The sequence below is a fragment of the Heliconius melpomene genome, chromosome 15 (genome assembly GCF_056956725.1).
Source record: "Heliconius melpomene rosina isolate 202511_hmr_F chromosome 15, ASM5695672v1, whole genome shotgun sequence".
In the NCBI taxonomy this organism is placed as follows: domain Eukaryota; kingdom Metazoa; phylum Arthropoda; class Insecta; order Lepidoptera; family Nymphalidae; genus Heliconius; species Heliconius melpomene.
This window is the reverse complement of record NC_140403.1, coordinates 2,394,257-2,406,176: the sequence shown is the minus strand read 5'-3', so window position 1 is coordinate 2,406,176 and position 11,920 is coordinate 2,394,257. Positions and strand designations below refer to the sequence as shown.

At 33.7% G+C, this 11,920-nt stretch overlaps 1 protein-coding gene across 1 annotated transcript; it reads left to right on the top strand.

Moving 5' to 3' along the window:
- The first annotated feature begins 9,219 nt into the window (after positions 1 to 9,219).
- On the top strand, positions 9,220 to 10,345 carry LOC146531283 (uncharacterized). The gene is made up of 2 exons (XM_085198541.1): positions 9,220 to 9,550; positions 9,876 to 10,345. The coding sequence occupies exons 1-2, from the start codon at positions 9,293 to 9,295 to the stop codon at positions 10,044 to 10,046; spliced, it is 429 nt and encodes a 142-aa protein (XP_085054667.1). The 5' UTR covers positions 9,220 to 9,292; the 3' UTR covers positions 10,047 to 10,345.
- The last annotated feature ends 1,575 nt before the right edge of the window (positions 10,346 to 11,920 follow it).

The following is an 11,920-nucleotide window of genomic DNA, read 5'->3' as shown; positions in this document are numbered from 1 at the left end:
ATATGTATATAATGTATATTTATTGAACAATAATAAAAGGCAGTATTATTTTTTTACAGTTAATAATATTTTATTGAAACAGAATTTTTATTTTTCCCTGTGCAGGTCTTCGAAGTATGATTTTTTTGAAAATAACGGTATGGCCAACACCTCGCCTGTCCTTTACTGTAAATCTGTAAAAATTATGTAAAATATAAAACTAATCTATTAAAATTTTAAGTACGTTTTGAGAATATTGAAAAGGATAAGAAACTGTTTATATCAATTTCGTTTATTTTCGATTCGGTGGACGTTCAAAGAAAAAATTACATGAAAATTTGCCTTTAGAATATTTGAATAGGAAACCAAGTGATAAGACACTTCGTCCCCCGTTAAAATATTGCCGTTCTCCACTTTCCCCCGATTTCTTGAGGTACTGCGCATGAGGGCGGAACTCTCCACCGCTCTTTGCCTTGGTGCCAGAGCGAGGTAATAAAAATATTAAGAATAATATCATTCCCTAGTAGGAATCGAGCTGTCAACCATCGCGTTGCACTTTATACTCCCACCACAACAACCTCCTATAATATTATAATTTGTAACTAATAAATAATATAATTACCCCCTACCTAATTAACAAGGATAACTGCAGCATGGCCCTGGCCCTGGACAAGGCCCGCAACATCCGCTGGGGCCACAAGCCTGAGAAAACAAGCAGTAGCCGCCACCTTGGGGTCCTCCCACGTAACCACCATAGTAAACAGGCATTTTAAAATTTAGATTTTGTTCTAGAAAATTCTATTGAAATTTCTATTTGGATATTTTATAAACGAAATTTGAATACTACATATATATTATTGACAAACTTTTGCTTCTATTTTCATTATGTAAATTAATTTCTGCTTTCTTCTTTTTTTTCGATTGACAGACAGTTCTAACTGCCAGCACTTTTAAAGTAATATCGAATTGAAAATGTTTTCTATTTATTATTATTCATATGTCATCAACAAGAATTGCTATTTTTTTTCTCAGTTTCACGGGCATCCCGCATATACCAGGAAATGCAGAGGTGGAGACTTAGTTTTAAAACATTCCGCCAAATTCTGATGCATTGCGTGTCAAATGACGAAACTTAACGCCGCGCTTCACTACCAGAACACAGAAATGAAAACATTAATAATTCATCCATCCTAGTGCATATTGAACCCATAACCCTCACGTTTCCCACACACACGCTTGTACCACTGTGCAACGGCTTTTAAGAAATTATTAATAATATTTTATATGTCAAATATGGGAAATCTAGGGCATATTGGCGTCAAATATTGGTTTTTATGATTTACGAGTATACCAAAAGGAATTTGTCGTCATTAAATAGTTAACTCTAACCATATAGGGATAAGTTAACTAAGCAATTAGCAAATACCAGAACCAGCTAAAATATATATATAGACCATATAGCCAAACATAAATGCTTAATTGAAACATATTTGATTTATATATTACTTATACGGATCCGGTAGTAGTTATACTACTTGAAATTCTAATGTTTATTCCTCATGTAGATATGTAATGTTGCCAATACTGTTTTGAAATTCCAATGAATGAGTAAGCGAATACTAAGTTATTTTTTTTATCAATTTCACGCTGTATCCCTCATGAAGCAGGGTAGAGGGAGCCTAGTGTTAAGACACTCCGTTCGCATTAAGACACTTTCGTTTCTGGAAAAGCGTTTCGCCGAATTCTGGCAGCGTTGTGTGTTCACTTGCGAAATTCAACGCCGCACTCTGTCTTCGTCTATGTCCAGAATACAGCCTAAAGCTCTAAAAAAAGATTCACAATATGAAAAATATAATGATAACTATCTGTCTTCTACCTTTATATAAGTGACAAAATTTGCAAAAAGAACATTATCAAATATGATCCAATTTATACATCACTAAACGTAATAACATGAAATATCACAACGGAACAAGCAGATGTTCCGTTATTCCATAAAATATAACGAATTTAGAACACACGTGGAACCTTTAGTAAACATTATTATTGTGAGAGCTTTCGTAGAAGGCCCCGACCCCTGCATTTGAGGATTCTATGAAATATACTCGATTTGAAAGCACGTAGGTGGAGCTGGAGATGTAGTGCCTATATATAGGTAAGCTCCATTATTGGCAAAACAATGAATTTGAGGCTAGTCGTGGCGCAGGAGTACAAGTGGGTGATTCATGGGCGTGGGAAGGGAGCGGCAGCGTGGTCTGCGCCCACCCCAGAATAGTCTAGTACCCACCCCAGAACATCAACACAAAAAAAACAGCATTTACATTTTTTCCAAGCTAAAGTCCAGCAAACATACACACACCCACCAAATCTATACGCTTCTGGGCACGCTAAAAATAAACGCGACTTGATGTGGATTCGACCCCCATTCGAGAAAATGAAATATTTATTTAAATTTATATTTTCATTTCTGCGCTCTAAGCAGCGCTAAGCTAAGCTAAGCAGCGCTGAGTACAACCACTCAACACGCAATGCCTCCATAATTCGGGGAGAATGTGAAGGTGATGCTATTTATTATATCATATTTTGCCGAAACGAGGCTAAAGTTTAAATTCTGACGCGTCCGTAGGTACTTTAAAAGAAAGTCAAAGTTATATGAAAATGTGAGTTGCATTAATCTAAATAGGAATTTAAAAATAAATATTTTTTAGCTTATGCTGTAGATGCAGGCAAAGGCACTATATTTTCTTTGTTAGAGGCAACATAGTGTTAAGACACTCCGTTTCATTCTTTCCGCCGCGTTATGGAAGCATTGACTACCATAATATAAATATTTCATTCCCTCAAAGGGGAATCGAACCCACGATCAGTGGCGTCTACAGTCGCACCCGCTTATGCCCCTACGCCACGACTGATATAAAAAAGTATTATATAAATTAACATAATAATAAAGAAGAATAGTTTGTACTTACGTTGTTTTGCCTTTTTTGTATGTTAATCGTTTAACTCGACAATGTTTTTACTTTGACATATTATTGAAAAGCTTTCCTAAGAATATAATTACATAGAATTACATACAAAAACAATTATAATGCCGCTTCCAACTAACATAATAATAACAATATAAATTACTTGAATAATAGTAAACAAAGATTTCTTTTAAATAATTATTTATACGTTTAACAAATTTATTGCGTTTAAACATGATCTGAGAATGTTATGAAATGCTAAACCACGAGTAGCGTAATATGAAAGTATTTTATTATTTAATTATTCTTTTTTGAGTACAGTATCTGATTGCAGATACAACGATTGTAGATTCGATTCGTTACTGTGGGGAAAATCATTATTATTATATCGTCGCTCTCATTTGAATTTTGAATCGGGGCATTGAGTGGCGGAACTCAACGCCGCGCTTTGCCTCGTTACAAGAGCCAGGAGATGAAAATATTAAATACTTCATATCCTCGATTGGGAATCGACCCCACAACCATCGCGTTACAGTCACACGCTTGTCCCCCTGCGAGACGACTGACCTCAAAAAGCATATTGCTTACAGTTAATAAATAGGTACCAGTAATACAAAACTATTTAACTTATAATAAAAATCGTATCAATATTCATTGCCTAATTTATAAAGAAGCATCGAAGAATTTGATTTTATGAGGACAAATGAGTTGTTTTATTTCAATTGAAATAAAATTGTTGACGTTACATATCTAGTATTAAAACACGTTTTTCTTTGTTTTGCTTTGAGCAGATATTTAGTTATTTTTGTAGAAGTACAGAGTTAAGTATTTATTTTTTCAACTAAACAACAATATACAAAATTACTAATAAGTTAAATGTCAATAAACTTAAAAACGCTGCCTTCTTCAAAAGTTCTTTAAAATTAAGCATTTTGAAATAAAAGTTTATAAAATTTAAATTATGTATATGAAATAATACAAAAATGTTGTTCTTATTATAGAATAATATTTTAAAGTGTGACTCGCAAAGCATATCTTCCTTACATCAACTTACTTCCTGTCGCTATCTGATGTTGAGACTAAAATGTACTTCCGTCGCACAGATACGTGCAGGTGCTTTTATTATTTAATACTAGAGGCTCAAACGCGGTTTTGCTTACGCGCGCGGTTTAAACTTTTTTTATATTTTAACCAAAGGTTAATAAAAATCAGCTCCACGCTGTATCCCGCAAAAAGCAGGATATGCAGAGGGTACTTATTGTTGAGTAGCATAGAAGATCGGCCTAGAATTTTTCTTGGCCGATCCGTCGCCTTGAAACCAGTCGGGTGAAAACCACACTCCGTTCCCCATTTTCCGCTGAATATGGAGGCGTTGCGTGTTAACATTTAAATGTCGGCCAGTCATGGTGCAGGTAAATATTTACATTTCCAATTGTTCACCTATGTCTCGCCCTTCAATTATGCCTACCCTGCTGTGTGCAGCATACAGCTCATAAGCTGCATAAGTTGGAAATTGTAAATACCTAGAAATAGACATATTTAATTAGATTAAAGTAAAGTCTATAGGCAATATATTGAAAATAAAATGATTTCTAAGAAGATTATAAAACGTGAACTAAAAAAAAAAACAAGTTAATCTCTAAAAGTGGACTCGGTGACTTTAATGCAATTTATACTGAATCATTAAGGGGAGTTGTTATTAAAACCAATATTTCTTAGAAGTTATCCTCCGCAGTTTCTAACCAGGGTTACCGGGAACGTTCGCTTCGCGGAATCATATAATGGCGTCGATATTTTTGCACAATTTCCAATTGCTTATTCTATTTGTCACATGTTTCTAAGTGTAAAGTTAGCGATTTAACTTTTAATTTACATTTCTGTATTCATTTATTGGTGTAGGTGGTATTATGGAATTTTTAAAATTACTTTTATTTAAGACACTGCTCACTTTCTGCCGAATTCTGGAGGAATTGTGTGTTGAGTGGCAGAACTGAACCCCGCGCTTTGCCTCTACACCAGAGCGAAGAAATGGAAATATAACCGTAAATAAATATTTCACTTCCTCGAGTGGGGATCGAACCCACAACCGTCGCGTTACAGTCACACCCTTGTGCCGCTGCGCCACGACGGCCTAATGGATTTTTAATGGATTTTTATTTATTTATTTAAATAATTTCACGCCCATCGCAATTTACACGAAGTGACGTGAGACGAAGAAAATAATTTTATTTTGTTACTTTTTGCAATATAATCAGAAAGTACTTAAAAGCATCTACTATTATATTTTTTACTTGTATTTATGTGATAAAATCTAAATATATGATACATTTTGTATACATAATGTCTCGAGAACGTGTGAATAATGTTTTCTTAAGATCTTGATGTCTTTAGAACGTTCGCCATTAGAAGATAATTTCCTCACACAACTCTTCCCTTTCTCGCTATTTATAATATGCTACTATGAAATCATTACTATTATAGAATCATTATTTTCTTTTTCCTTAACTTTTTTTATTTCGGTGTTAGTAATGTATGAAAAATTATACACAATATGGCTCAGTTTTACACTCGGAGAGCATCTAGTATCACGAGAGAACTGTCTCCGTCTTTGTTTTCTTTTTTTTCCGCTCTCCGTCAGAGTTATTTTTATTTATGACACAGACTGACAAAGCAAAGAAATCAAAATAATCTAAATATATTTCCTTGAAAAGAAGATTGCACACACAACACTTCTGCGCGACAATGGTCTCGTGTTCACAGCCCATCGATGCCCGCAAGCCTAGATTCGAGTCCCGCAGGGGACGCCCTAGGCCCTATCAGCAATTTCAAAAGGAGCTACATCAATCAATCAATCCAAGGGTGCTGTGCAGGACATAGGTCTCTCCCAGGGTGCGATAGAGCTCGCGGTCCTTCGCCTTCAGCATCGTTAGAAAAGAAAGCTCTTAGCTAATTTAATTTAAAGATTTCGTATTATTATAAGGGAAATTACAGAGAAGTAAAGTTCTCTCTGTATAAACATATATTAATTCTTTATTATTAGTTTGGCTTTTTTATAACTTTTTTATTAATTTGAATATTAAAATAATATCTGCTAAAGCAAAGCGCGGCGTTAAGTTCCGTCACTAAACACGCAATGCCTCCAGAATTCGGCGGAAAGCGGGGAGCGGTATGTCTTACCACTAGGCTCCGTCTGCCTACCGTGCTACTTGCGGGATACAGCGAGAAACTAAAAAAAAAAAGAATATTTGTTACCGACACTTACTTTATGTCTACCTAGAAATCACGTTCTCATTATAACTTAGCGAGAAATAGCGAGTGAATGTTGCAACGTTAATTGAAAATGTAATAGAAACTGGTGATTTGCATATTCCTGTAATAGGATATCTTAGGAACTTTGTCTTGTGTTTATTTTAGTTAAGTCTTATTTTAAACTTAATAGGTATATAGTAATGAAATAAGATATTAAATAAATCAGCTTCACGCAGTATCCCGCACACCAGAGCGAGCAAACAAAACGAGAAATTAAATATTTTTCCTATCCTCGACTCAAATCGAATCCACAACCTATCGCGATTACAATCACACCCTTGTGTCCGTACATCACGACTGGCTTAAATTACCATATAGGTATATTCAACTAAAATGGACACGTAAAAACTCAGCAGTTTAGCAATGCCTCTCTTAAATGGTAAAAACGTGTGTTACTTAACAGTTTTACTTGTAATAAATGTAAGTAAAAAAAGTTTAATTACACGGTACAAAATTAACATGTGATGTTTGAGAAAAAAGGTCTATCGCCATTTATGTTATATAGGTATGTAGTTTGAGTTTTATGCCTGTACTGGTGAAAAAGCAGAAACGTGTGACTGTAATAAACGCAAAACGCAAGTTGCGAGTTCGATTCCCACTCGAGCAAATGAAAAACTTTTATAGTATAAGTTTTTTATTTCTAATATATTTTTTTTTTAAGTGTAAGTAATGTTAGTGTAGAATGATTTGTATTGTGTTTGTTTTCTATTGTTTTTTTTTTATTTATACATGTCAAGTTAGCCTGTAAGTGGGGTATACAATTAATGTCGAACTCGCGTAAGATTGTTTTTGTTTTTAGCGTTTGAATTATTATTGTATACAACGTTGGCTTCCTATTAAATAAAATAAAAATATTTAATATTTATGAAAATATTAAATAATTATTTTTCACTTTAAGTTCTAAAACTCAACACGCTATGCTCTCAGAAATTGGTGGAAAGTTACTACTTACTACCTACTACTGGAGTGATACAACAGAAACTAAAAAAAAATAGTAATATTTCACTGAATATATATTTTCTTGAGGCTTGTCAACCATTTCCTTACTTCTTTATTAGGTTAAGTATGCACTGGCGAAACCGTGTATGCCATAAAATTTTTCCGCAACCACTTTTTCTCGTATCTTTCGGCGCTTCCTGCAGTTAATTAAGACGTGTTCATGTATTAGGAAATAAAATTTATATATTGGGTTAGATGGAATTTTGTTAAGTAAATAACTTTAAATAGAATTTAAGTATATTTTTTTTTGTTAGATCTTTGTAGGATCTAAAAGTTAAAAAATCGACCTTCTTTGAACTCTTTTTTAGAACCATTTAAGAACCTTTTTTGCGAAATTGAAACTAGCCGTATATCGAAGATATACAATGGTAAATAGTTTGCAGAATAAATTCTGACGATAAAAATTTTGTTCTTTTTTTTATCCCTGACACAGAAGGGTAGGCAGAGGGAACCTTGTGCAAATACACCTCGTTCCCCATTTTTCATCGAATTCTAGAGGCATTGTTGAGTAGCGGACTCAAAGCCGCGCTTTTCCTTCACACCAAATCGAAAATATTAAATATTACATTTCCTCGAGTAGGAATAGAACCCATAACCTGTCACATTTACAATCGCAAGCCTGTGCCCCTGCGCCCTAACTGGCCTCAAAACATATTTTCTAATATTGTTATTGTATTATAAATCTTATAGTGGCAGTAGTCGCTGTCAGTAAATTAACCTTCCGCCTTCGCAATGCATAATAAAATTAGCTGCATCCCACAGATTATATTAAATTAATTGTAGTGATGCATCACTGACTCACACAAGATATTGCAACATAAAGCCACATCACCTTTGTAAATTATACAAGGTCCATAATATTAAATACCTTATTTTAGTTACCCTTACCACAATTCAATTCCTTTTTTAGTAAACTTCTGCGCCTAGTGTTAAAACACTTCCGTCCCCCACTTTCTGATGACACGCTGTATCCTGCACATAGCAGGCTAGGCAGGTAGGTAGGGATTTGAACTCGCGCCCCTTGTTATTCGTTAACATTTAGAGATACAAAATATAAACTAAAACACAGTGTAATTAGGAGAAAACTATAGAGTGAAAAATAATATTGATTTAAAACAAAACTTTTTAAAAACAAGCTTTAATTCAAGTTTTACTATTTTAATTTTAGCTCAACTTTTTCTCATTTAAAAATAAATAAAAGCTTCTTTACAAAAATGCTTTTTTAGTTGACTAATATAAAATGCAAAAGCTTCAACCATCGACCCATGTTAATATTTAAAGTCGGAGAACAGTATCACTTATAGAGAGTTTTTCCACATACCTACTCCAATCTCTATAAAATATATCAACTTCTGTTAAATATTTTAACAAGAAAATAATAGTTAAAGTAAATAATATAACCACTGATGGTAGGTACTAGAATTATATATAAATTAAAACAGAATAAAAGGATGATCTGTTTGGAAAAAACACAAACATTAATCGCTTTTTTAATATAGTTTGAAAATTTCCTGATAGTGAGGTATGAGATCATAATACCAGTAATACATATCACGTTTTTAATTTTATCGCGAGAAATTAGCTGGAAAACCACTACACAAAAACCAACGTAATTGCTAACAGTTTTAGATTATTTTGTAAGTATGTATTTTTGTTTATTTCATACAATTTAGTGCTTATAATTTTTCTAATTGAAATAAACTACTTTTGTTGTAATTTATATTGTAAGGGTCTGTACAGGTATATAAAGGATCTATACATAGGTATACAGGTATATAAAGGTGCCTAGTGCGATCTGTAAAATAGGTGAATAACCATTTAGCTTTTTTAGTTTTTTTACATAATACACAAAGGAATATTATCAATAATGATTAATCTAAACAAACTCTTCTGGCCAGTTCAACAAATCGACTATTTAAAAAAAAATACTTGTCAAAGCTTTTCAGTGTAAACATATATTTTCTTTTTATTTATTAACAATGATTTTACATTTTTTCTATAATTTATGCAATTAAAAAGTATATTATCATCAAAATTAAATGCCACTAGGCGGTTGCACTCACGGACTGGTGGGTTTGGTCGCGCTAGTGACATTACTTCTGGTACCCCAATACTATGTTCCAGATCCTCTAGTACAGGAGGAGCCGATTATATTAAAAAGCGTCACCGAGACGTGGGCCCCATTTGATATACCCCCATTGGATCTTTTCCTGACTGGATCATTGGTTTTGTTGGCAATTATAGTCTATGTTTTGTGCTGGATCCAAAGGAAACTTTTAGAACAACGAATTATGAAGGTAGACCAAATAATGAATATTATGAATCAATAAATGATAATTACGGAACTTGTAAATGCCGTTATGATGCTGTTCTGAAGTGATATTTGTACGTTTTTTCGTTTTCTCCTATGTTACAGACTCTAAAAATCTATTTTTAAAATGGACAGATATAAATTTTATTATTCTTTTATCACGTAACAATTAAACCAATTTATGTGAACGAAGCCCAAAAACAGAAAAGGTTGCGTAAAAATCCCAAAAAATGCAAAATATACTTTAAAATATATATGTAAAACTAGTTTACTATATGCATGTCTTTAAATATAACATATATCTTATCCAGCTTAATCGAGATTTAAATCAACGTCTGGAAGTAGTCCGAAGCTGGGACACGCGCCAGAAAGAGTTGGAAGTCACTCTCAAAATGATACAGAATGCGACGTCCGAATATAATCTGCTATTGTGTCTATTTCTGCGACATTTGAGCCACGGTGTGGCGGCCAGCAAGCCCTGACTGGGAGTAAAGTGATTGAAAATGTAATAAATATTAAGTATTTCAAATATAAACCTTCGTCTATTCAAATCTTTTGATTTTTGTATTATACCTAACATGTGTTTTAACAAAATAAGAATAAAAGTGGTTTCTTTTATAATTACTTAGTTTCATTAAATATACGCTTGTTACAATCTTGCATACCCTTATGGAAAAATAGTCGAAATACCTTTATTATATCTGTTATGTTTGGGCGAGGACTACAAGAATCGATTGCTTATTAGGCGGATATTCTCCGTGCATTCTGCATAACCAGAATATTATCCAACAGATAAGGTTTAAGCTAAGCTTTGCATTTGTGTGAGTGCTCATATACTCGTATAGCGTAGATGTGACGTCGCCCGTCAAGCGCGGTACATGCCTTGCTCGACTTAAACATATTTATACTTCAATGGCGACAACCAGCCTCTATCTCTTGTTCTGGTAACATCGTCATATTAATTCATAATATTATTTTCTGTATTCGGTATACTGTGCAAGAACGAAAAAATATATACGACCAAGCAGTAAAAAAAATAGAAAAACGTGGACATAAGGCTGCTTGCTCTTGATAATAAATTAATATAACAATTTTATTTTGTAATGAAATAATTTTCTACGTCATATTATGATATTATTGCTGTATAATATGCTATTGAAAATAATATTAGCATCGTACGAATGATAATTTTGCATTTCAGGTATAACCCTATTAATATTAATATAACCTGATAGAACCTGCTTATATTTTAAAGAAGAATTACTGAAAAACAAATAAATTTGAATTTGGAACTCAAAAGTTGACATTTTTACGAATATCAAATATCACATTCATTATTATACATTTCGTCATACAGAATACACGAAATATAAAAAAAATATATACATTTTGGAATTTTAATTAAAATTTACCAAGTGAAGATTTACCGTATAAATAAAAATCAATAAAATAAGTTGTATAACAACTGTTATTCTTATCAAGTCCAAATAATATAAGTGTATATAAGCAACCATGTCGTGCTGCGGTCCTTGCGGTCCCTGCGGTCCCTGCTTTCCCGGATGCGGTCCATGCGGCCCATGTGGCCCATGTCCTCCGTGTGGCCCTTGCTGCTCTCCATGCGCTTCACCATGTAGCCCATGTCCAGGATTCTGCAAGCCATGCTGTGGTCCACCCTTCTGTGGGCCTTGCTCACCATGCGGCCCCTCGTGCGGCCCGTGTGGACCGTGTGGACCGTGTGGGCCATGTGGACCCTGCGGACCTTGTGGACCGTGCCCGTATCCCTCATGTTGTTAAACAGTGCCGTCGTTGGTCTCGTGCTGATCGATGTGCTTCGTCAACTAAAGCGAAAGATACTCTGTTGAATTTTAGTGATTAGGTGCAATTGATCTACCGTGTAATATTTTTTTTTATTTATAAATATATTGATTTCACTGATTTCTTTATTTTATTTGCTTTTATAATAAGGAATTCTTTATATATTAAATTAATATATGTATATAACATGTAATATATTATATTATACAAAAGTCGGGCTTTAGCTTTAAATAACTGATTATAGAGGTTCAGTAATTGAAAGAGTTTAACCTGTGGATAAGACTTACCTACCCTATGTTTATCTAAAAATGTTCAATTAATCTAGAATCTAGATAGTTCTAAAGAGTCTAGATTTGTTGAATTTCAATTGTCAAATTAAATACCACGCCGTTACTTTATTTTTACGCTATCTTGGTAAGGGTTATCTCTAGGTAAGCAGAGAGAATCTGGGAATCTAGTGTTAAGTTCTTTCACTAAGTTCTTACAGTTTCCGCCGAATTCTCGTGGTATTGTGTATTGTGGTGGAACTCAAGTCGCTTTT